The sequence below is a fragment of the Protopterus annectens genome, chromosome 3.part1, assembly GCF_019279795.1.
Source record: "Protopterus annectens isolate FY-2018-M chromosome 3.part1, PAN1.0, whole genome shotgun sequence".
Lineage (NCBI taxonomy): Eukaryota > Metazoa > Chordata > Ceratodontiformes > Protopteridae > Protopterus > Protopterus annectens.
This window is the reverse complement of record NC_056732.1, coordinates 74,262,918-74,288,869: the sequence shown is the minus strand read 5'-3', so window position 1 is coordinate 74,288,869 and position 25,952 is coordinate 74,262,918. Positions and strand designations below refer to the sequence as shown.

Below are 25,952 nucleotides of genomic sequence, written 5' to 3'. Positions count from 1 at the left end.
ACTCCAGGCCTCACCGAGAGGGAAGGCTCCGAGGCAGATGTTGGGGCTGAGCTCACCAACGCCGAAGCCCCGAGAGGGAGAACGGGGTCGGACAAGGGTCCAATGCCACTCGCCCCCTCGGAGCTGACGAGAGAGACCAGACGCCCGGATCCCTCCAATGAAGGCCTCAAGGAGGAAATCGGAGCAGAGGACGACGGAGCCAAAAGGGGTGGTATCGGCTCCGAAGCTACAACGGTCACGGCTCCGAGGAGCTCCAGCTCCGAGCTCTGTAAGAGAGTCGAAGGAGGAATGTTTGGTGGATGTGAAACAGCTACCGTCTGTTGAGACGGGCTATGGAGCATTTGGGCCAATGTCTGAGACTTTAATAGTCTACTCACCACTCTCTCAAGGTCGTGATCAGACAGCCTGGATGACCGAGAGGAATGGCTCCGATGGCTCCGCTCCGAGAGCAAGGGTGATCTCGGAGCCGAACGTATCGACTCTAATGAGGGGGATCGAGATCTCTTTTTAGAGATCGATGGAGCCAAAGGAGCCGAGGATACGTCGGCTCCAGCCGGAGCCGACACTGAATGTCCAGATTGGGCAGTATCGGCGCCGGATGGAGCCGATACTGTGACTGCTATAATGGAAGGATCGGCTCCGGCCGGAGCTGATCTCGACACTGGTGAAGATAAACCAGAAGCCGACGGCTTGGAACTTTCAGCCGAAGGCTTGATAGGTTTCGAGGGCTTCCCCGGCGCCGACTTAGTCGGGGAGCTCTCAGGCTTTAATAAGCCCCTTAATATCAATTTATTTCTGCGCTCCTTCAGGACTCTTGGGCTGAAGGCATGACAAATAGCACAAGAGTCCTGCAGGTGCAGAGGTCCCAGGCAGTAAACACAAGAAGTGTGACCGTCTGTCAGAGACATTTTCTGACAGCACGAGTCACACTTCTTGAAGCCCGAGACCTTTGTGTCCTTCGACATAGCTGTGTCGAGAAACACAAGTTGTGAAAAACAAAACACCAACACACACACACAAAAAACACCCAATCCAAAAATTTAAACTAAACAGGGATAACAACACAGTCAGACACAAACAATCCCTGACAGGAAAAAATTTAGGAAGGGGAAGGCCTAAGGCCTAAGTAGGGAAAGGGGATAAATAACTCGAAAAAAAGGGAACACTAACGGGAATAGGGTTAAAGTAAGCGTTAATGTTAACAAAAAACAACTATAGATATGAAAATTTAAAGGGGTTAGACTAAAGTCTTATATTTAGAAACTTACCTGGAGCTGGTAAAAAAGGCACCTCATTAGCGAAGCGGCAAACGAGATCTGGGTAGTCTCCGCCTTGCATCATGGGATATAGGGCTGCCTCGAGCTGGTAAAATTAGCTCTCGAGCTTAGCAAGTGCTGAGTCGGAGCCGAGGATCGGCTCCGAACCCATCCAGCAAGAATGAAGGCGAGATTGACAACTTAACATTGCATTATAGTGTCTTTTGAGAAAGCTATCACCCAGACTATTACTCCACGGATAAGACACCCATAACAGCTGACCCAGTAGTCCGGGATCTGAGAACATAGGTAGACAATAATCTGGCCTTCATCCAAGAAGTGGCCAAGGTACTAAGAAAATCACATCATGTCACCCAATTTATAAGAAATGAAACGGCATCCAGGTCTAAGGAAGCCACAGTGCCACTTTACTCAGCCCTTATCAGACCCAGCATTGGGTATAATGCTGTCTCTGGCATGTACCTGACCAGACATATGTAACAGATGGAAATCCCACAAAGGTTCCTTACCAGGAGACACCAGGGTATAAACACATTGTTCTATACGAATCACCTTAAAGCCTTCTCTATACTCTGTCTCCTATGGGTTACTGAGAAGCAATCTATGCCTGGCACACAAGGCATCCTCAAATCCAGCTCTGATGGACCTTTTGCACGTCTGCAAAATGAAAAGCATTAAAACCACTAGACTAAAGAATTTAAATTTTGTTTGAGACATAAGACATGTTGACTTGACAGATATGTGTCTCAAGGGAATCCTATGCTCTGAAACAGGCTCCACATACATGTCAAGCCAAATCCATCCCTAACCCCATTTAAGTGCAACCTTGACCAAATGGAAGGGAAATCGGAAATTGACCATGGGTATGGTCCTCAAGGTCCCCATGTCTCTGACAGAGGCAAGTGGTACTGCCCAAACTAACATACCCCTCCACATAAACTCTAGCGACTTCCTAACATACCCCCTCCTAATAAACACCCATGATATATAGGGACACAAGTGGGCTGGACTAAGCTTATAAAGGCCCTGGTGGTCATTAGCCTATTACATACCTATGAACCTATAAAGAATATCATGGGCTATGGCCAGAAATGCCTGGCAGAAGGCCCTTGAGACAACCAACAACTATATCATGTCTCCCTCTAGCCCTCCTTCAAGAGTCCATGTTCTGTAAAGTAACCTGTTGTCCCAAGATACAAAAACCCTCTGCTGTTGAGAATCTAGTGTCTCCTCTGCTACCACCTTCAAGTGGGATCTGAGAGCTGTGTCTTCTTGCCTCTCTCATTGTGATCCTCCCTAGTTTCCCTTCCAATGAGAGCACATAATTTGTTTGACAAATATACCTCAGTGTGAGGCCTACTGCTACTGATCATCTCTTCTCCTGAAGCAGCTCATTCCAGAGGAGGCCCAGTACCTTTTGATAGTTGTATTTGAGGTACAGGCATCCTACTACTACCTAGCTCCTTCCCTGCAGTAGCCACATCACCATCCTCTATTGACAGTATGGGCATTGGCTAGGTCACACCCCTAACTTTCTATAAGACTGTCTCCACACCTGACTGCATGCAAGTGCATGTAAACAAGTACAGTGTCAAGAAAGTCATTGCCTGTTAGAACGTGTTGTTGTGTCTTTCGGCTTTTCCCGGTTAGGGGTCGCCACAGCAGAACGCCGGTCCGCTAATGATTGGGAGTTGATTTTTACGTACCGGCTTGTGTTAGCATCAAATGCAGCCACCTACTCATCTCCTCACTGTGCCGTCCAGTGCAAATAAACCCTGGCCAATAGCATCTAAGAAGGTGTACTTCTCATAGCTTTAATTGAAGTGGTCTACCCCGATAAGTAGTTTTGAACTCTAACAAATGGAGGCTTAACAACCATTAGGTCTGATCCACTGTTGCACTTATCCCTCAGATAATACACAGGTCCTTGTGATAACCTGTAGCAGCTTCAGTTTCAGGATAACTCACTACTAACAATGGTGCTTCCTCTGTTAGATCATACATGTGGCTATTCCCATTACCGTGGACATTTGGACCGTACATGCCTAACTTAGTCACTCTGGAAACATTTAACTCCAAGACCTTGACATATATATATATATATATATATATATATATATATATATATATATATAGATATATGCATGCAAGCCTGTGTTTTTCCCCTTCTGTCTGTAGAACTGCTTTCAAACATTTAGACTGCTTCAACGGGTTACCTTGAATCAGCCTTAATTTTGGGTACTCCCTTGTGGTGCAGCTGTGTTCTAATTCCATACAGTATTCACCCTTTTGCCCCTTCCCTCATAAGTGTTACACTTCTGATCTGTTAACCAGATTCTCATGTCCTCATGCAAGGTACTGGGTGCATGTACCTTTATCATAAGGTCTCCCAATATTTCAAAAGTAGAATTTGACATTTACTCATCCACCTGTGGAAACATGTGCTTAAATCTGCTGTGAAATCACTAGCACTGTCTCCTGCTTTTCTCCTGTGTTCTCGAAACTTTTTCATACAAACTTCAGATGCAAGCACTGGTTATCTTAATTAAAACAAGAATTGTCATTCCCATGTGTAGAGGATAAAAAAACGTCATCTGCTATCCCTGGTCAAGTCTGCTGTTGATTACAGCTTACTTAAGCTTCTCTCTCTCTCTCTCTCTACCACTAGCAAAAGATTTTTAATCCTCCTCTTTTTTTTGAAAGTTCCAACAAGCAGTTGCATCACAACGCTTGGATTTCAGCTTGTGCTCTGCCCTGAAATGATTTCTACTAGCAGAGTCCAAAAGTAAGGCAGTAACTGAATTGTAACAGTCTTTTCATCTGCTGATTCCCATACATGTATTTACTGTTTTTTTCACATCAGGGTGATTCTTTTCCTGGGACAAGCAGGCTGACTCCAGTAAGCTAGTCTCCAGATATTGTAGTGCAATTGTTTCTTCTGAAAGCACTGTACCTGTGTGTACATTTGAGAAGCCAGTTTAGGTGCATTTTCTAATAATTCTACTATATTTCCACTGAAAGCAATCACATACTCAGTAATACTCATATTTTTCAATTTATAGATTTTACAAATAGCAATATTTATGATAGCCACAGTTTTTATAGAAAAAAATATATATATGCTTCAAGTTAATACCACTTCTCTTCAATTTCCTTTTAGACATGGCCATAAACACTCATCCCGAGGTTCTATTAACTGGGATCACTCTCAAGCCTTTGATAAACATTTCTACGGGACTTTTATGCTCATCAAGTGATTCTTCACTGTTCTTTTCGCTTGTTATTTCCAACCATCTGGTTTTGGTCCAGTTCTGAAATGGTTTGCAGACATTTTCCATACACATATGCTCATATCTTTATAATCCTTGGCCATTAGTTACAGAGCTAAAGTAAAGCACTTTAAGTTCTTACTTTGCTGGTGCTGAGTTTGTGTTGTGTGCCCTCTATTCTATTACAAATTTCTGATGTCTGCCACTACTATACTACAAACATAACTGTATTAAAAACTATAAAATGCCAACTCAGAAGCTGCATATAATTACTTAACATAGCTAATGGAGCATTTCTACCTGTACAGTATGCACTCACAGAGGCATGAAAACCACTCAAGTACTGTGAAAACAGGGGAGTGAAATACTATCTTTGCCTGACAGACCTGTCCTCTCATATTAAAATGTACATATCAATGCAGTTTACATATGTAAGAAGCAGGGAAAATCATATCTGGATACAGATCAGGAACTGAAATGGACAGCTGGAGTACAGTAATGTGCTTCAGAATGTGAATGTGCCTTGAGGCCAGGATGATGGCAAAAGAATAACTTTGCTTTTGGCCTAGTACTCCACGATTCTGAAATCAGAATGAAACTGAGCTCTCCCAGATCATGCCAGATTCAGGTTTGTGTTATACCATACTGTTTTAGCAGAGAAAAAAATGGTAAAAATTGAGAACATCTTCTGTCTACCAAAATGGGACCATGTGCTCATGATGCAAACCTGGATGGGAACAGCAGTCAGGTTTTGGATTTGCAGGACTCTATCTGTTACAGATTAAAGTTGGCAAGGAAGGAGTTAGCTCCACAAATTTATGTGGTTGCACTTGAGTGGAGTGGCTAAGACTGTAAATATTTTCTCAACTACTGTTCAGCTGCTTAGAAAAAGTCAATTAACTGTTTATTTCATGCGGATTTTGTGATGACCTGCAATATATGACTGATGGTGAATATTCCTTGTCTGCTCATAACTTATTTCACCTTATGACTCTGTTAGGCCTGAAAAGCAAATCCTCCCTTGATCCATAAAATTGGAAATTAGACATTCATTAAACTTGGTGTTCCCAATGAGGATAAAGGTCTCTTAACCTGTAACGATAATAGCCACATTCCTCTAACCATTACTTCATCAGGACTATCAGGTACTTTCTCGGCTTTCCTACTTCTTCTAACCCAACCATGTGGACCTGATGTGAGTACCAATATGTAAAAGATCAGGTACAAATAGCCTAAAGCAGTAAGTGATGTCCCATTAATAACAATACATGCTCATGATATAACTGATCTTGAGTGTATCTGTAACACAGGAGCAGTAGCTGGTACACTACATCTAATCACCAGATTGTACTTAACACTCTGTATTACCACAGACAGCAAGGTCTGATGAGCCTCAAGCTTTACAGGAGTTGAAGTAAGTCAAACATACAATGAGAAGCCTTTGGTTGTTGGATCATTTTGTGAATAACAGTCAAACATTTATGATAACAAAGTAAAACTAGCTAGAAAATCCTTTTCTCCAAAAGATCATATGTCTCAGCTTTTCAAAGTCTAAAGAAGGATTAATGTCAGATGTCAAAGATTAGACCAAGGGTTATTATTTATCTCCTCTACTGAAAAAAATATGGTTGTAAGGCTAGAGTTAATGTGCACAATACCTCTGAAAACATTTTTTTTGCTAATTAAGTGGTTTGAGTTTTCATTGCTGTACAAGGGAAAAACAACTACATCAGTTTTCAACCCTGGCTAGGGAGTTTCAAACTCTGAGCTGAACATCAGTGAGCTTGCAATCTAGTATTATCTTATTTCCAGTTCGCTCACAGTTGATGCCAATAATTTTTAAGGGATGATCATTCACACCAATGCCAAACTAACTACGAGTCAGCCAAACGTTGAAGGCCAGTCAAAACAATGATGTTGGGAAAGGTGTATATTGTAAGCAGCAGTATATGACACTGGTCTGAACCAAATATACTGATTTAATTTCCATCACTATCAAAACTGCACTTTGCTGCTTTCACAATATGCTTTTTCACCCTACACTCAAAATTCTACAACATCTTTGGCCTAGACATAAAAAGAAATCCTATCTCCATAGCTGCCCTAAAATATGGAGAGATCAAGGCAGCCATACGCATCTCTTATGATCATCACACTTCTCTGATTTGCTGTAATTTCTCAGTTTTATATTAAATAGCAGATGAACATTCTCATTATTTACTGAACACCAGAGTCCTAAACAACTTAGGATCTCACTATCACAAAAATATTTACTAGCAGCTCAGTCAGTTGTTTCTGCCATTCTTTCACAATAGTTGCATGACCGCCAAATCACACACCAATGCACTGTATGAACACGTACACAAATGCATGGATCTCGGCATACCCAATAGAATCAAGACGCTCTCCACAAAAAAAAAGGAATCTGGTAGTCCCCTGCCATAAACAAACTCTACAACAGGAGGAGGAAACTGATGCAGAATAAGGTGAAGTCCCAAGACTGGAAAAACTCCCTTATCAGCCTCAACAAAAGATTGAGATCCCTCATCAAATCCTCTAAAGCTAGCTATGAAAAAAGAATTGCAGCAGATAGTAAAGACAACCACAAGACCTTCTATAATTATATAAAGAATCTCCAAAGCAATACCCAGATTTGCTCTGAGCTACTGCACAATGGTACCTCCTATACCGAGCCAACAGATATTGCCAATAAACTGGCCGACAGATTCAGTGCCAACTTCACCCCCCCCCCCCCACCAAAGGACCAATCACAATACCAGTAGATTGCCAGGCACCCAGTATTTTACTGCTGCACAGGTTAAAACAGCACTGTCCAAGGCCAAGAATACAGATTCTATGGGACCCGACAATATCCCCGGCTGTATTCTACTTGAACTACAGAGTGAACTGGCACCTCACTTGTGTGCCCTGTTCAATCACAGCCTCACCTCAGGCTTTGTCCCTACCGAATGGCGTACTACTACAGTCATCCCTCTTCACAAGGGAGGAGCGACTACAGACCCCAGGAAGACTACAGACCCCAGGAACTATTGCCCCATTAGCCTGACGAGTTTGACATGCAACGCTAGGAACACATCATCATGGACCTAATAAACAAGGATATAGGTAATCTCCAAACTCTGGATCCTACACAGTTTGGTTTTTGTGAAGGGTAGATCATGCCTGCTCAACTTGGTCGACTACTTTGAGCCAGTCACCAGAGCTGTGGATGAAGGCAAGGTGGTTCATACAGCCTACCTTGACCTGGCCAAGGCCTTTGATACCATTCCCCACACAGGAATCATAGAAAAACTCACTAAGCTAGGCATCAACCCCTATATCACTAGGTGGGTTGCAAACTGGCTCACAGACAGAACCCACAGTGCGAAAGTAGCTGACTCCAAGTCAGACTATCGACCACGAGTCCCACAGGGTTTGGACCCAGGTCCTCTCCTGTTCCATATCTACATCTCTGAAGTCCAGGCCAACACAAAGGGACTCTGACTGCCAAAGTTCGCAGACCATTTCAAGTTGGGAGCTATTATTAACTCCCCAAGTAATGTTGACATCCTACAGAAAGGCCTCACTGAGACCAACAACTGGCGTCAGAACCATGGCCTTAAACTCAATGTCAAAAAATGTGTCATCATCCCCCTTGGGAAAAACCTGTTTCCCTTGAATTACCACATCGATGGTAGTCCACTAAACACAGAAGGCGTTATAAGAGATATAGGAACACAGGTTGACAGCAACCTCTCTTTTGACCACCACACTGCCACTGTGGTCAGAAAGTCCTTCTATGTGGCACATCTCATTACTAAGGGTTTTGCATCCAGGAAGAAAGAGGTCATGGTCTCCCTCTACACTTCCCTCATTAGGCCAATCATAGAGTACAATGCCCCATTTGGCATGTACCTCACTAGACACCTGCAACAACTGGAGAGGCTGCAAAAGTACCTCACAAAGAGGATCCTAGGCCTTAAACACCTGTCTTATATGGACAGACTCAAAAAACTCCAACTATTCTCTGTCTCATATCGCCTACTTAGAGGCGATCTCTGCTTGACTTACACAGCCATGTCTGACCCAGCTCTGTTAAAAATGCTACATCTAAAGAAATTCCAATCCCTCCACACCACAAACTCTAGAGACCTCAACCTCATTACCACAATCAACAGAACATGCTGGAGGGACAGGCTCATAACCCAGAGACTGCTCATGCTATGTAATAGACTTCCCATACATGTCAAGCAGAGCACCTCACTGACCCTCTTCAAGAGGAATCTTTATAAGTGGATGGGAAATAGAAAATTCACCCTGGGGATCACTCCAGTGGCTCTACGCGACAGAGGCACTAGGAACTAAGGTCGGGTGGCACTATAAGCTAGGCTTGTAAAGGCTCCAGGGCCATTAGCCTAGTACACACCTATGAACCTATGCACATGAATTTTTTTTCTGCAATTCCAGTCAAATCGAATTCTCTGTCATGTTGGATAAAGTAATTTCTGAACACAAAACAGTTTCATGTTACTCCAATATCCTGAATAACTTTAAACTTTTTTACAAACTTTAATAATTACAAACAATATCTCTCTCACTTTGAAGTAACAGTAAGACATCATAAATTTATATGTGCCCTATTGTTTAGTGAAATCAATTTTTATACAAATTATTTTAAATTATATAATGGTGCTAGGCACAGAAGCCCTCCTTCTGCAATAGATAAGAATAAGTGTATCAACCTTAAATGCAGCAGCTAGTCTGTGAGATGTCTGTGCACGCACTAATTAGATACTATTTTTTCTTAAATATGCCTATACTAGACCACTTAATTTTGCTTTATACCAATATGTTGTGAGAATATTAGTAAAATGGGTTTGCTGCTGCTGTCTCCTTCAACAATTAAATTAAAATAACATACACTTATGCTCTTGTTATGTAAACTGGGCTTTCTGATTATAAAATAAATATTTTTGACTTTATTTATTTCAGTGGAACTATGACTGGTAATCAAAATTGTGTTTATATTTACTGTAGGCCAAACAGCTGTCCAGTTAACTATGTCAGATGCATAGAATATTCCAAAAGTGTTAGTTCCTGCACTAGTCAATTTAATGGTCAACACAAACACCCTCTACTGTAACTGAGATGTTTTACATGCTCCTAATTTTCTTCCTAAAAGTGATTGTCCCAATGGTAGACAACTATTAGTATACATTTGTGAAATTATACTGTAAGTTGAATACTCATCATCTTCTTTCGGCTGTTCTCGTTAGGGTTCGCCACAGCGGATCTTCTGTTTCCATTTCTTCCTGTCCTCTGCATCATGCTCTTTCACACCAACCACCTGCATGTCCTCTCTCACCATATCCATAAACCTTATCTTAGGCCTTCCTCTTATCCTCTTTCCTGGCAGCTCCATCCTTAGCATCCTTTTCCCAATATACCCAGCATCCCTCCTCAGCACATGTCCAAACCAATGCAATCTCACCTCTCTTGCTTTGTCTCCAAACTGTCCAACCTGAGCTGACCCTCTAATATACTGATTCCTAATTCTGTCCATCCTAGTCACTCCCAGTGCAAATCTTAACATCTTTAACTCTACCACATCCAGCTCTGACTTCTGCCTTTTCGTCAATGCCACCGTCTCCAACCCATATAACATAGCTGGTCTCGCTACCCTCTTTTAGACCTTCCCTTTCACTCTTACTGGTACCAGTCTGTCACAAATCACTCCTGACACTCTTCTCCACCCATTCCACCATGCCTGTACTCTCTTCTTCACCTCTCTTCCACACTCACCATTACTCTGAACTGTTGATCCCAAGTACTTAAACTCATCCACCTTTATCAACTCTACTCCCTGCATCCTCACCATTCCTCTACCCTCCCTCACATTTACACACATATATTCTGTTTTAGCCCTGCTGACCTTCATTCCTCTCCTCTCTAAAGCACATCTCCACCTCTCCATGGTCTCCTCAACCTGGTCTCTACTCTCACTACATATCACAATGTCATCTGCAAACATCATAGTCCACGGGGCCTCCTGTCTGATCTCATCTGTCAACCTGTCCATTACCACTGCAAATAAGAAAGGGCTCAGAGCTGATCCTTGATGTAATCCAACCTCCACCTTAAACGTATCTGTCACTCCCACCGCAGTACTCACCAATGTCACACTACCCTCGTACATATCCTGTACCACTTTTACATACTTCTCTGCCACTCCCGACTTCCTCATACAATACCACAACTCCTCTCTAGGCACCCTGTCATATGCTTTCTCTAAGTCCACAGACACAATGCAACTCTTTCTGACCTTCTCTGTAGTTCTCCAACAACACTCTCGGAGCAAATAGTGCATCTGTAGTGCTATTTCCAACTGTAAGTTGAATACTACACACATTAAATGGAAACATATAACTCTCCTGTTTTGCCATTACTTGAGCACAACTCCATTACTGGCTGATTTATTGTCTGACTGACTGACTGACTGATAGGTTATTTGTTAAAAACTGATAAAGACTACAAAAGACACCTATTCACTACAAACTGTCAAAATGTTTAAGCTAACAATAGCATCAGCCTACAGTAAATACAGGCAAAACTTTATTATAGTTAATAAACGCAGCCCCACTGAAGTAACTAAAGAAAAAACTATTTTACAAACAGAAAGCCCCACTTTACATGATGAGATCTTAATTGCAACAAACAAAAATAGTAAAAAAAAAGAACTTTGTACACAATCTTTAAATCTCAATGTATTTGATTTTCTAAAAGGACATGTTTAGTCAAACAAATAAGTCACTAATGCTTTTTGTGTATGACTCACATACTTATTTAACACTGCACCAGAAATGAAGTAAAGGCTAATTAATTATTGGGGTAATTAGTTGATAAAATTGGAGAAATTATAGGTATGGTGTTTTTTTCAGAACTGAAAAGGTGTGTGACATCTTATACATTATAGGTTCATAGGTAGGTACTAGGCTATCGCCCGAAGGCATTTATAATCCTAGCCAGAATGTGTTGGCTTTCGCCACCCCCTTAGATTAGTTCCCTGTGCCTCTGTCCAGTAGAGCCACTGATGTGATCCCCAGGGTAAACTTTCTCTTTCCCATCCATTTGTCAAGGTTTCTCCTGAAGAGTGTTAGTGAGGGGCTCTGCCTAATGTAGACTGGAATCTTGTTTCAAAGCATGGGAAGTCTCTGGGACAGGAATCTATCCCTCCAGCACGTCCTATTTATTGTTGTGGTGAGGTTTAGATCCCTAGAGCGTGTGGCTCGAGGGGATTTGGTTCTCTTTAGGTGGAGCATGTCCATCAATTCTGGGTTGGACATGGCCTTGTATGTCAGGCAGAGATCACCTCTGAGTAGGCGGTATGCAACCGAGTACAGCTGGAGTTTCTTCAGTCGAGCTGCATAGGGCATCTGTTTGAGGCCAGTAATCCTTTTGGTGAGGTACTTCTGTGGTCTTTCCAGCTGTTGCAGGTGTCGTGTAAGATATACCCCAAATGGGGCGTTATACTCTATAACGGGTCTGATGAGTGATGAGTAGAGGGGCACAATAACCTCCTCTTATCTAGATGCAAACCCTTTTGTGATTAGGTGGGCCACACAGAAGGATTTTCTAACCACTTTGGCAATGTGATTATCAAAGGATAGATTACTATCTACTTGGGTCCCAAGATCCCTTATTACATCTTCCGTATTTAGGGGACTACCACGTATGTGGTAGTTCGTGGGTACTTTGTTTTTTCCAAAGGGGATGACTATGTACTTTTTGGCATTTAGCTTGAGGCCATGATTTTTACACTAGGTATCCGTCTCAGTAAGACCCTTTTGGAAGATGTCTGTGTCAGCCGGTGAGTCAATTATGGCCACTAGTTTGCAGTCATCTGCAAACTTGGTCAGCCATAGTCCTCCTGTGCTTGCCTGTACCTCTGAGAAGTATATGCCGAACAGGAGGGGTCCTAGGACTGAGCCCTGGGGAAAGCCACTTCTAACTGGTTTAGAGTCGGACCTAGATCCCACAACTCTTACCATGTGGGTTCTGTCCGTGAGACAGCTGGCAACCCATCTTGTGACGTAAGGGTTTATGTTCAGGCTGGTGAGCTTGTCTAGGATACCAGAATGGGGAATGGTGTTGAAGGCCTTTGTGAGGTCTAGGTAGGCTGTGTGGACCACCTTTCCTTCGTCTATAGCCTTGGTAACTGTCTCAAAGAAGTCCACCAGATTTAGGAGGCATGATCTGCCCTTAAAGTCGAACTGGGTAGGGTCCAGTGTTTGGAGGTTCCCAATGTCTCTGTTAATGAGTTCCATGATGATGTGCTCCATAGCCTTGCAGACCAGGCTAGTCAGGCTTATAGGGCGATAGTTCCCGGGGTCTGTTGTGGCGCGGAATAACCACTGCTGTGCACCACTCTATGGGTACGTAGCCTGTGGAGAGGCTGAGTTTGAACAGTGTATTCAGGTGAGGGGTTAGTTCATTTTGGAGGTCACGTAAGACACAGCCTGGGACACCATCCGGTCCCTTTGATGCTGTGCTTTTGGCTTTGGAGAGGGCTGTTTTAACCTGGGTGTCTGTGATTTCAGGGGCTCTACATTCTTCTGGTATGGTTATGGGCCCTTTTGGGGGTGAGTGGGGGGTGAAGTTTGCAGTGAACCTGTCTGCCAGGATGTTGGCAATATCAGTCAGTTCAGTGAATTTTGCGCCATTCTGCACTAACTCTGAGCAGATCTGAGAATTGACACTTAGATTCTTGACATAGCTAAATAATGCCTTGTGGTTATCTTTGGAGTCCTTGGTAATTTTTCTTTCAAAGCTAGCCTTGGATGATTTTATGAGGGAATGTAGTTTCTTGCTGATACTGATCAGAGATATCTTACCTTCTTGGGTTTTTACTCTTATGTACTAGTTTCCTCCTTCTATTGTATAGCTTGTTAATGGCAGGGGTCCACCAGACTGGTTTCATTTTCTTGGAGGAGTGAGTCTTGGTTTTGCTTGGGATAGCATGATCCATGCATTCTTGTAGGTGCCTGTAGAGTGCATTAGTAAAGGATTCTGCAGCTTGGACAGCGTTATCCTTTAGCATGGGGGCTTTGAAACTTTCCATCTTGTTCTTAAGCAGCGTGAAGTTTGCTTTTGAAAAGTTTTTCACGGTGGTTTCCTTGACCGCGGGTGGGGGTGGAATGTGGATATCCAGAGTGATTAGTTTATGGTCAGATCTAACCAGCGAGTGGTTGACCTCCGGCGTAGAACACCGGTAGCCCATGTTGGTGATGACCAGGTCCAATATGTTGTCACCTCTGGTGGGGGCGTTGACCAGATGATCCAGGGCGTTGGAGTTTATAAATTCTAGGAAATGTTGGGCAATGGAGTTAGTACTTGAGTATTTCTCCAAGTTAATGTATGGATAACTGAAATCAGCCAATATTAGGGTGTTTGGTAGGACCTTTATATTTTCCAGTGTTTCCAGAAATGTGGAATAGGGGTGCTGGGACATGGTGGGTGATCTGCAGCAAGCTACAATTTGAATTGCAGTTTTGCCCATTGTTAGTTGCACATGGATGATCTCTGAAGCATCGTGCTGTGCCACTAACCTGGAGGTGTGGATACCCTTGATGAATATGGATACGCCCCCACCTTTTGTATTTCTATCCGGGTTCTGTGGCCGAAATGTATGGTATGAGTTGTAGCCTGGTAGTGCTGGGGTGCTCTCTGGAGCCTTAAACCAGGTTTCTGTTACTGCACATACATCGATTTTCTCCAGACTGAGGAGTGCCTCGAGTGCATGCATTTTGAGGTTTAGACTTCTAGCAGTGAGTAGCATTACCCTCAGTTTTTGGTTATTTATGCTATTTACAGAGGTGGGTTTGTCTTTTGAGCCTCGTCTAAAAAAGGCACTATCGGGGTGGAAAGAGCCTTGGCCAGTAGTCGAAAGCCAAAGGGTGACAGGTGCAAGCCATCTCTAGCAAAGCAGCATGGGTTGCCGACCATGTCATCCCAGGTGGACAGACACTGGAGCCCCTTTGAATGACACCAGAAGCTTAGCCAATTGTTGAAACTGATAATTTTTTCTTTATACAGTGTTATCATTCTTGGTGAGGGCAGGATGCTACTCAGGGTCAGGGTCATACCGTAATGAACATTCTAGCATGAAGTTACAAGAGGATTTACCAGAATGTTCACTGACCAATCAGGCAAGACAATATGATTTCCCCAGTTAAGCAACAATAATGCCTAACAGGGTGGGCACTACAGACATATAACAGACCACCAGAGGTGCTGTGTGCCTGATACTACAGGCAGTAGTCATCCACACCCTGGAAGGTTCTTTATTTCCCTGTTACATCTGCCCTGGGGATCATTAGTGCTCTTAGAAAATGGGTCATCCGTTACATTGCTTTGTATTTATTACTAGTATAAACGCACGTTTATATTTTTGATGTAAAATAGTTCCCTACTAAATGTTTCAAAGTTGCTGAAGAATACGTAATTGTTGTTGGACGACACGAGATGCATTTCATATCCAAAATATCTATTATGCAAGTACAAATATTTCTTCCCATATACTCACTAAATGTGGCCTTTTAAGCTGCTGTTAGTGAAGGGGAAAATAAGCAGGTCCCTATAACATCTACTGCAGTTACTGTTGCTACTTAAAGTTATTTTTTTTCTTTCTTTTTAATTTATTTTATTGTACACTCTTTAATGAGCCGAATTTAGCAAGCATAAACAAGATCTTGGCCATATGCTTTATTTCAGTCTGTGCTTTATGGTAGTATAAAATGTTGCTGTGAAGTGGGCAACTTTTTTTTTTCCCGGTCAGGCTTTACCTGTACATTAATATCTTGTTGGAAATCATTCTCTCTCCAATAAAGGTATAATTTGTATGTTCTTCCAATTTTCTTAATATAATTTACCCACTCCATGGTATAATATAAGTTAAACTTTTGCTGAAGTTGAAGTTCCTGACATACAGCGTACATAAGTACTCTGTACCCCCAGCACAATCATCATCATTATCATTTCTTAGCTACATTAGTTCTGAACTAAAAATACAAAAAAAAAAAAAAAAAAAAAATGGAAGAAGTTCTTGTTAATAACAAGAAAAGTGCTCACAGATAATGAGGAAAAACATCATTATAAAAGGAAAAAAATATTGTAACATACTACACACTGAATCAAACATTTCAAAAATACTAATGTTCCTTTTTCGGTGAGGACAGCAGTAGATGACAATTAATACACTTACCTAAGTTATTCCTAAATCGTAGCTGATTGCGGATGCTATAAAGAAGAACATGTTCCTCGTATTCCTTCTGTGAATTTCCAAGACTCTGTCAAAACATTATATATAATGTTAGGAAAATGTAATGTTAAAGTAGCAGTGGCATTTTTACTGTTAGTAAATCAGGTAACCAGGTAACATAACTACATATAAATGCAGTGTAAAAGTAGACAAAATTAAATTAACATTGGACCATCACCAATCCAGTTACTCACATATTCATCAATACTAAAACTGCAAAATTACTTTAAAGAAGGGTTAGCATTAGATGGTTGGTAATCAGGTTAAGTGCAAGGGTAAGCAAATAAAATGACAAGTGTGTTAAAATGCATGCATGAATCAGTGCAAAAGAATATGGAAAAGGCATGACTACAGAAAGGAAAAGGGCAAAAGCCAATCTATCACATTTACACAAATAAAAAGTTAACATCAGTTTGTACAGCATTACCAATGAGAAATGTGCGACTGTGTTAGGAGCTCATCAATAATGACAGATGTCTTTACTCTATAATTAAGGCCCATAATGTTGCTGGGGATTTTTTTGTACTCTAGCTTTGTATCTAAAGTCTGTAATTCAATCCCAGCAAAACTCAGACAACAATCAAGTTCACAAGTGTTAATTACATTAAAGTAATACCTTAAAGATTCACAGCTTTGTTCCTGCATTATTGCCCCAGGATAGACCCTTATCCACAGATTCCTATCCTCCAATCAATTCTTGTTTTCTTTTTTTTTTTTTAACATTCTCTTTATTGATTTTTAAAGAAAAGAAAAAATATATATACTTACAATTCTTAATCACAGAACGAACATACAAACTACATAAAAAAAAAATAACTATATACAAGTCTCATCTATATCATAACAAATACAACTCATACAAATTTCCTAATATCATGTCATAATCAAGTCTAATACAGATTTCCAGAAAACCTCCTGTAAAGGTAGTTGCTTCATGGAATACCACAAATATTTGTGTGCATGTAATTGCTTACTAGCTACTTGCTTAAAACCATCCCATGATAATAAATTTCTATTTTTCCAGTGTAATGTAATATAATATTTAATTAACATAAAAATAGTTATTAGCAGCTGTATATGTTTCTTTCTAATTCCTGGTGGGGGAATATGTAGGAGTGCAAATTTCCATGATAAAGTTGTTTTTTCATATCCCATTTTTTCTAATTTAACCCTTAAAGCACACCAAAGTTTGTATGAACATTTACAACTCCAGAAGATGTGAATGATATCTACTTCTTGGGTTGGGCAAAATTGGAAATTTACTGGAATGTCCTGGTACAACTTACTTAAGATATGGGGTGTATAGTAAGCATTATTGAGAATCATTAGTTGCGTATATCTTAGTTTATGAAGGGGAAAAAATTTAGAGTACTTTTGAATAGCCTGTACAATGTTAGTGGAGGTAATCGTAGGGTCCTGTTGACTCCAAAAATGAGAGTAAATAGCTTCTTTGCTGCATTTGATAGAGATGATGACTTTATATACATTCGAAATCATTTTTCTCCTCCGTTGCAACAAATCCCAAATATTTTTAGTTGTGGAAATATCTGAATCTAAGATATTACATCCATCCCAGAATTTATTACACAACTCTTTCAGTTGTCTTAAAATAACTGTGTATTTATGTGGGAGATTTAATTTGTCCCTCATACTTATTGCGGACTCTAATTTAAAAGGAAGAAAATCTAACACAACCTTATCCCTCAGTAGTGGATAAGAATTTAGATCAATCATCCTATCGTTTAATTTAAGATTGGGGTTGAGGTGAATCAGTTGAAGTGTCTTGAAAGCAGAGAATAAATTCAGAGACTCAAACAGATTCTGAGTAATTGTAATTTGTTCCTTAAGATCCTTATTTTCTTTATATGTCCTCCTATTTTCTTTATTTAAAAAAAGGTAGAGCTCTGGGATTAAACTGTAAGGATTTAGTGTAATTATGATATAATTTCACCCAGATTGGGTACCATTTATTTGGGTGCTCCTTATATTCTGCAATGGTAATTAGTCTACTACATTTGTTAATTTCATAATATAATCTTAGATCTGGAAGTCCGACGCCTCCTTTCTCCTTAGGGTAAATTAGTTTCTGATAACTAATCCTAACAGGTTTTGGATACCATAAAAATTTCGATAAGACAGTTTGGGCATTTTTGAAGAATTTCTTTTGAATGAATGTGTTGGATGCATTAAATAAATAAAGTAACCTCGGAAGTACATTCATTTTTATAATAGCTACTTTGGATAGGAAAGGAAGCTTAAGTAGTGCCCATCTATCCAGATCTTTTTGTATGTTAGACCATAAATTACTCAAATTCTCATGATAGTATTTATGAGCATCCTGAAAGAAAGAAATTCCAAGATAGTGTAGTTGATCTTTAATTTTAATATATTGTGGGGTAAAAACACTTGGGTACTGTGAATGAAAATTTAAAGGGAAGATAGTCGTTTTGTCCATATTCACTTTATAATGAGAGAATTTAGAAAATGTATCTATTGATTTTAATAATTTATTAAGATCTGAGTTAGGAAGAGAATAATAGATATTTAAATCATCTGCATAAGCAGAAAATGGAATTTTTGTGTTAAATAAAATTGGGATTTTATGAAAAGTTTTTTGTTTAATTAATAGAAACAAAGGCTCGATAAATATATTAAATAGAAGGGGTGAAAGGGGACACCCTTGTCTTACCCCATTCTTAATCTCAATTCTCTTAGAACTACATTTATTTATTTGCAAAGTGGTATACGCCCTCATATGAAGGGTGTTGATATAATGAATAAATTGTTTTGGAATGTTAAAATGCGGGAAAATTGCGGCTAAGAACTCCTTATTAATTCGATCAAAAGCTTTGGAGGCATCAATAGCTAGTGTGTATATAGGAATTTGTTTAGCCAAAGAAAGCGAAATCATTGTCTCAAGAGTAAGTGTTTGATCCATAGTCTGCCTTTGATTAATAAACCCCGATTGTTCTGGGGATATAATATATGTAATAACAGTTCTAAGTCTAGAAGCCAGTATAGTTGCCATAATTCTCATATCTAAATTAATAATAGAAATGGGCCTATAATTATGAGGATTAGTCGAGTCCGAGTTTGGTTTAGGAAGTAAAATAGTTCTAGATGCATTTAAGTGTGGGTCCGTAATTCCAAACCGTGAAATATGTATAAAAAGATGCCATAATATAGTAGAAACTTTTGTAATAAAACATTTATAAAATTCAGCTGAGAAACCATCAGGGCCTGGAGCCTTATAAGATTTGAGACTGTTAATTGCTACTTTGATTTCCGTTTGAGTAAATTCAGCCAATAATAGGTCTTGTTGCGGTTCATTAATTTTGGGGAATGTTTATTGTTTGAAAAATAAATGCAATTCCTGATCCTCATATAACAAAGGAGGGGGGTTATAAACTTTTTTATAAATTTCTTCAAAAACCTCAGTAATATCCTTTACATTTCATAATTTTTGTTTTGAAAAGTAATTTCTGAAATATTAGGTATACGATTGTAATTATTAAGTAGTCTTGCTAAAAATTTGGAAGGGAGCTGGGCCCAGTGTGAATAATTGGCTATACATTTAGTCTCCTGATACGACAAGTTTTCTGCTTGCAGTGATAGGAGTTGACGTTGAAGTTGAGCTATATTATTTTCTAAGTTTGATGAGAAATTCTTTTGAAGTTCCAAGTCAAGTTTAGATATTTCTTCCTTGATATTCTTCTCTTTATTAATGGTATTTTTCTTATAGAATGAGGATTTATTAATTAAAACTCCTCTAATCATTGCTTTTGTGGTAACCCAAATTATATCTATCGGCGTTTTATCCTCTAAAATAGCAAGTATACAATTATCTAGAAGATTGTCAATTTCTTGTTTAATATCATTTTTTTTTAAGAAGGTTAGGATTAAAACACCACGAAATAGACCTGGATTTGAGAGAATGATTGTTTAGCCAGTCAATAACCAAAGTGATTTTAGAATGGTCTGAAAAAAACCTAGGATCAGTACTAAATGACAGTATATAAGGGGAAAAAACATCAGAAATCAAAAAGAAATCCAATCTGGACCAGCATTTATAACATTGTGAGAAAAAAGTAAACCCTTTATTAGGCCACTGTGAAGAAAAGTTAAAAATATGGGTCAAATAGACTGAAATCACTTTTAATTTCACTAATTGCAGCAGAGGCTTGCATATTAAATTTAGAATTCGTATTGGTTCTATCTGACTTAGGATCTTGAATTGAATTCCAATCACCCCCCAACATGTAGTAATGATTTGGGAAGGATTTCAATAAGTTATAAATATTCATCAAAAAATTTTGTTGAAAGGAGCATGGGGCATAAATATTGACAACTAGGATTGGTTTATTTAGATGAGCAACTTTAGTTACAAAATAACACCATCTACCTTCTGGGTCTGAATCTTGCTTTACAATGTCATGTTGAAAAGAGTTTTTAATTATAATAGCAACTCCTACCTTATTAGTTTTATTTCCCGCCGCAATAATGGTTTTAATCCAGTTTTTTTTCAAAGAAGGATACCATTGTTCCTTTACTAAGTGTGTTTCTTGTACCATTATCAAATCCATATTCGCTTTAAGGACCAAATGTAAGAAAAATTTTCTTTTATTTTCTGCTTGCAACCCCTTTACATTCCATGAAGCTAAAGATCACATAGATTAGTTAATATATGTATTCTTACAAAAGCTCTATTAGATATATTAGAAAATGAAAACCATACAGGAGGATACCATGAATGACATAAAAAATTTGGATATAGATGAGAAACTCTCCCATACACGACCCTGTGCCTACCCACTATTACTCCTAACAAGGGAGAGTGAAGGATACGACTACATAAAAGAAAAATACCCATTAGGTTAAAACAGTAAACTAACTTTTCTATTTTTGTTACATTCACAATGAACCTTACTAAGTATCCCACGTCCAAAAGCCTATCATTATAGAGCATAGAAAACTAAACTATCCTTAACATCCAACTCTGTTCCACAGAGAAAGCGAAAAATAAAAAAGAAAATAGTGAGAATCTCGTGACATTTAGGTATAAAAATGCTAGCCATCTTTAGGAAGAATCTGACCTATTTATACATTTAAAATATAACTTTACTATAATATGTAGCTTAAACTATTCGGATTATAGAAATTATGTCTAGGAAAACATGCAAGATTCTAATTAAAGTAGTTATGCTTTACATTAAAAAATGTAACTTTAATCATAAACATCAATGTCATGCCTCATAATGAAATAAATTTGCAATAACATAGTATAACACAAGTAAATACATACAGCTCTATATACTAGTTTTCTGTACAGTCACCGTATAACATATTACATTTTAATAGTTTGCATAACATGACCTAACTCAGCCTATAACTAAAATGTCTTTCATTTAATATGAACCAGACCATTCACGAACGTGGCCATTAACTCTTGAGATTAACCTGAAAAAAAAAAAAACAGTCAGATCAAGCCAAACATTCCCTCCATCCAAATTCAAACCTCCTCTACATTTTAATACATAAGCATAGCCATGTTCGAGATATTATATGAAAAAATTCAGCATTAGAATTCCTGCTGCAAAGCAGCGCTCAATCAATAAAGTTTATAATACTAAACAAGAAAAAAGGATGCAGCATAGTTTGCGCTGTAGAAATATATCAAAAACACAACAGTATTTACAGTGTTACAGCGCGCTTACTAGAAAAGACACCCATACTCACCAATACCTCTTATATAGCAAAGAGTAAGAAAAAGGGACCTAACAGAAGATTTTCGCCTATATATATTTTAAAATAAACCTTATCATCAGACCTAAAAAACGGTCAGTAATTTAAATCCATTGTATAAATGCTCCCATTTCTTCGAGTGTTCGTATCTTCAGCTGCATTCTTACTCTTTAAGCAGCGTTGCCTTTAAAAACCTGGTGACACCTGGGAAAAAGGGTCATACATGCGTAGAGGTCACGCAGCAGCATAGAATCCTGGGGAGCTGTAGTTTATAGTCCTGCCAGTCGCTCACGAAGACGCCAGGCCTGGATAGCCCTCACCAACACCGGATCATGCCTGAGTGGAGCATCGTTGAAAGAAGACATCACGAAGGTAAGCATATTTCTGATAAAAGACAGCAAAATACAATGCTACTGGCTATGAAAAAGGTGTCAAGCAGGACCAATATATATTTTACAATTTGAGCATTTCTAGTTGCTTAAACTGGCTGAAATTTAAAAAGTTTATTAAACACTGTCGATGCTTCACTTTTGTTGTTTATTTGATATTTATTTCCTTGAAATGAAAACTGTAAGGAATTGGGGAATTTCATTTGAAACTTGCTTTGTTTAGTGATCAAGTAAGCACAAAAGGGGGCTAATTTTTGTCTTTCCAATTTAATTTGAGGTGGCAGGTCTTGGGAGAGACTGATTCTATAGCCATTCCATGCAATGATTTTTTTAGACTTTGCAGCAAGTAATAGCTTAACCACATGCTGAAAGTTCAAAAGCTTCACATAGACCAGTCTAGGGTTATTTAGTACAGGAGAAGGTCTGAGTGCTCTATGAGCTCTTTCGATAGTAATTTGTTTTGCTTCCAAGTCACTTCCTAAAAACAAGGAGAATATTGTGGTTACTGTTTCAAGAAGCTTGTTTTGTTCAATAGATTCAGGGATGCCTCAAGACAATATTATTGCGTCTGGATCTGGCTTCGAGGTCTAAAACTTTCTTCTGCAAATCTTGTAAAGAATTTGTATTGGCATCTGAGGATTTTTGTAAGTTCTCTATTTTAATATCCTGATCCATAATTTTGGACTCTATTTTATCCATCCTGGTAAGGATCTTATCTATAGAAGCTCCAACTGTTTGTAACTGTGTAGATAGGTTTTGAATAGCCTCCTGGATAGGTTGGAGAGCTGTTTTCAGATCTTCTAAATTGGAAGTCTCAGATTTTGCCTTTGAAGTATTTTTATTAGAATCTTGAGATTTATTTGTTCTTGCTCTTTTCGAAGTACTGTCCTTTTCCGGTGAAGCCACTGCAGAAAATTTTGATTTTGTAACTTGAGTTTCCATAGAATCCAAGTGAAAAGACATTTTATTTTATTTTATTTTGGGAAATTAAAATAGTTGTTTTTCTGTATTGTGTTTAGACTTTATCCGGCCTGGTTGTTTTCAGCAACAGTCTCTCACATGTGGCACACAGTTCACATCCAATCCTGAGTAATCTCACCACTCGGTAGAAGCCAAGATGTTTTTAAACCCCACAGGTAAGTAGATCAGATTAAATGCATCCCGAAATGTGTAAGTTTGATTGCAAATTATCGACTCTCACTATAAATAAAACAAAAATATTCTGAGAGATAGCTCCTCTGTGGATCAGCACCCCCTACAGGACAGCAGCCATCTTGAACTCCCCCTTGTTTTCTACTATTAGCTGCTGATGACAAATCAAAATTATAAACATTTCTTTACTTCTTACAACTTTCATTTCTCTCCCTTTCTTAGGTGTAACACCTTTGTTGACTCAACTCCCATTTTTTCCTTCCTTTATTGCTTCCTCTCTTTTTCCACAGTTATTAATTCTTTCCATATTATATTAACACAAATTTCTTATAACTACGCAATTCATATTTATTTCTTACTTTAAACTGACTTTAAATTTTCTTTACTAGTTGTATTATAATGGCTTGTTATTGTAAAGTGTATCATTTATTTATTTTTTTTCAATTTTGCCATTTATCATCTCTCTAACTATTGTTTATAAGGTACAATTTAATAAATTGTTACTGCTCTTTGGAGCTTTTCTCCCTAGGTCTCTACTGAAAATAGGTTATTTTATGCCCAGCTGGACATTCCCAGTAAACATAAATACATGCAAAACCATTGTAGGGAAACACTGCTGCATGGGGAGGCTTCCCAGCTGAACTTCCACAGCTGTGCATCCTCTCTCGTCCAGTGCTGATGCTACCTTTCCTGAGACATCCACACATTTTCAGTATAAAGATGGAATCAGCCAGAATAACATTTGAGTCTTTCTTGACTTAATGAGGTGAGAACTACAGACCTCTTGAATCTACCTCCCAGCGAAGACAGAAAGACTGCAAAACAAGCCTCCCATGACCTGCTCTCTGGAATCAGTCAGGAAACCTAGACTTCTTGCCCACCAAGAAGGATATGAACAGGGAGAAACCTAAGCCCCTATACTGAGGAAGGTGAAGACCGGATGTGGAGGGTGGGTGACTAACATACCCACCACAACCCCTGGATGGCCTACACAGGAAAGAGGAGAGAGGCAGGGAGGCAAAATATGACTGTAACAGTGATCCTACTTTAGCATTTACTAATATGGTAAGTTCCTAATACAAATGTAATATGTTCATCATATGAATTACTGTTGCAGTCATCACTGCAGAGAAGATTCCCTAAGCTTGTTAAGTATGGATATTTGATTAGTTCCATGAAAAGGACTGGGTAAGCCCCAGGAAGATAGTACAGGCAAATCCAGCCCTGGCCCTGGAGAGAATCTCTAACATACAGCGTTTTGAAAAGTTGTATACAAAGGAACAAGTAGCTACTTCTCATGTCCAGTGTACCCCCCCCCCCCCAAAGCATGCAGTAGTGGTTACTTTGCCCCTGGTCAAGTGTGAACTAATTTGTCAAGGTACAGACTTATCATTAGTTGAATAATGAAAAACAGATTCAGAAAGACACTTAGACATGGTTTCATTATAAAATGTTTTCCTCAGCAATAAATACAAATAGTTGATCTTTCCCCCTACACATCTTTTCTTTATGTAGGTAATATGTCAATTGTCTATGAACATCCAATCAATGTGTATGTATTTTCCTCTTGTTAAGTGGATTCAGGAAGAAAACTAGTAGCTGGATGGTTTCATTTAGTGAGACCTCAGTAACTACCTTACGCAAAAAGGAGGGGGAAGTACACAAACCCACCCTGTCTTTGTGGAATACCAAAAATGTACCTCTGCACAGGAATGCTTGGAGTTAAATAATTCTTCTAGCCGAACTAAGAGCAATTAACTGGATTGTACATGTAAGAAACTTAATACCTTCATTAGCAACTGGTTCAAAAGAAGGTTGAGTCAACATTTCTAAAACAAAGTTCAAACCAAAGAGGAGTCACAGTTTGCAATGGCTAAGAGATGTACCTTCAACAAGGCACAAAGATTAGATGAGCCCTGTATCAAACAACTCAGACAGATATTGCAGAACTGTAGACCTCTCCACACATTTGGGGTCTTGGTGCTTCCTCTGGCACCAGAGAGGAAATTATCCACTTTGCCAAGTAGGATTTCCAATCAGTTCATCTCCTGTCTTTCCTCATGATCTTAAGCACATACTCTGAAAAACTTTGCCTACATGATAACATGTTATTTCCTCCACAAAGTCAGACTGACAGAAGACAGGTTTTGGTGTACCTAGGATCCCTTGATCTGAGTCAAGAGGTTGACATGCTGAGTTAAAGAAAATAGTTCTTCCCTTGCCCATTCCTGAAGAAAGGAGCAGTGCTGCCATAGCCAAAAAGGTGATCTATCATTTTGGTCTGTCCTCAATGACTTTCTGTATCACCCTAAGGAGATGTGAAGGAGGTTTTCGAAGATGTCTGAACACTAATCAGCAACTTAACTTCAGCTCTCCTAGTGTGAAAAAAGAAACTGATAGATAAGGGCCAATAATTCTGCTTGTTTTAGTCAAATTTGGTTACTGGCTAGTAGGTTCACTGCCTGCATAAAGTTGAAAGAGATGGAAAAACTGCCCAAACTGCCAAGAACTACAATTTCTGGGCCAGAAACCAATCCTCTTGTAGTAGATAGGCTATCTAGTGCTTACCACTCCCACTGATAAGCTAGAAGGCTTCCCTCCAACAAAGAAGGGATTGGGGGGCGCAGAAGCTTACCAACAGTCCTGGATGCAGCAAATCTGTATCTGGACTAGACTAGTTACAGGAAAGGCAGAAAACAAGAGCAAATGCGGGCTTTTAAACCAGAAAGTTGAAAGAGATGGAAAAACTGCCCAAATGGCCAATAAACTACAATTTATGGGCCAAAAGCCATTCCTCTTGTGGTAG

The 25,952-nt window shown here is 39.3% G+C and overlaps 1 protein-coding gene across 1 annotated transcript in view; it reads right to left on the bottom strand.

Moving 5' to 3' along the window:
- FAM91A1 (family with sequence similarity 91 member A1) overlaps positions 1–25,952 on the bottom strand; it is a 1,899,235-nt gene that overhangs the window by 1,853,011 nt on the left and 20,272 nt on the right. The window contains exon 2 of the mRNA XM_044066590.1: positions 15,807–15,891. Coding sequence (XP_043922525.1) covers positions 15,807–15,891 — 85 coding nt within the window. The remainder of the gene's footprint in view (positions 1–15,806; positions 15,892–25,952) is intronic.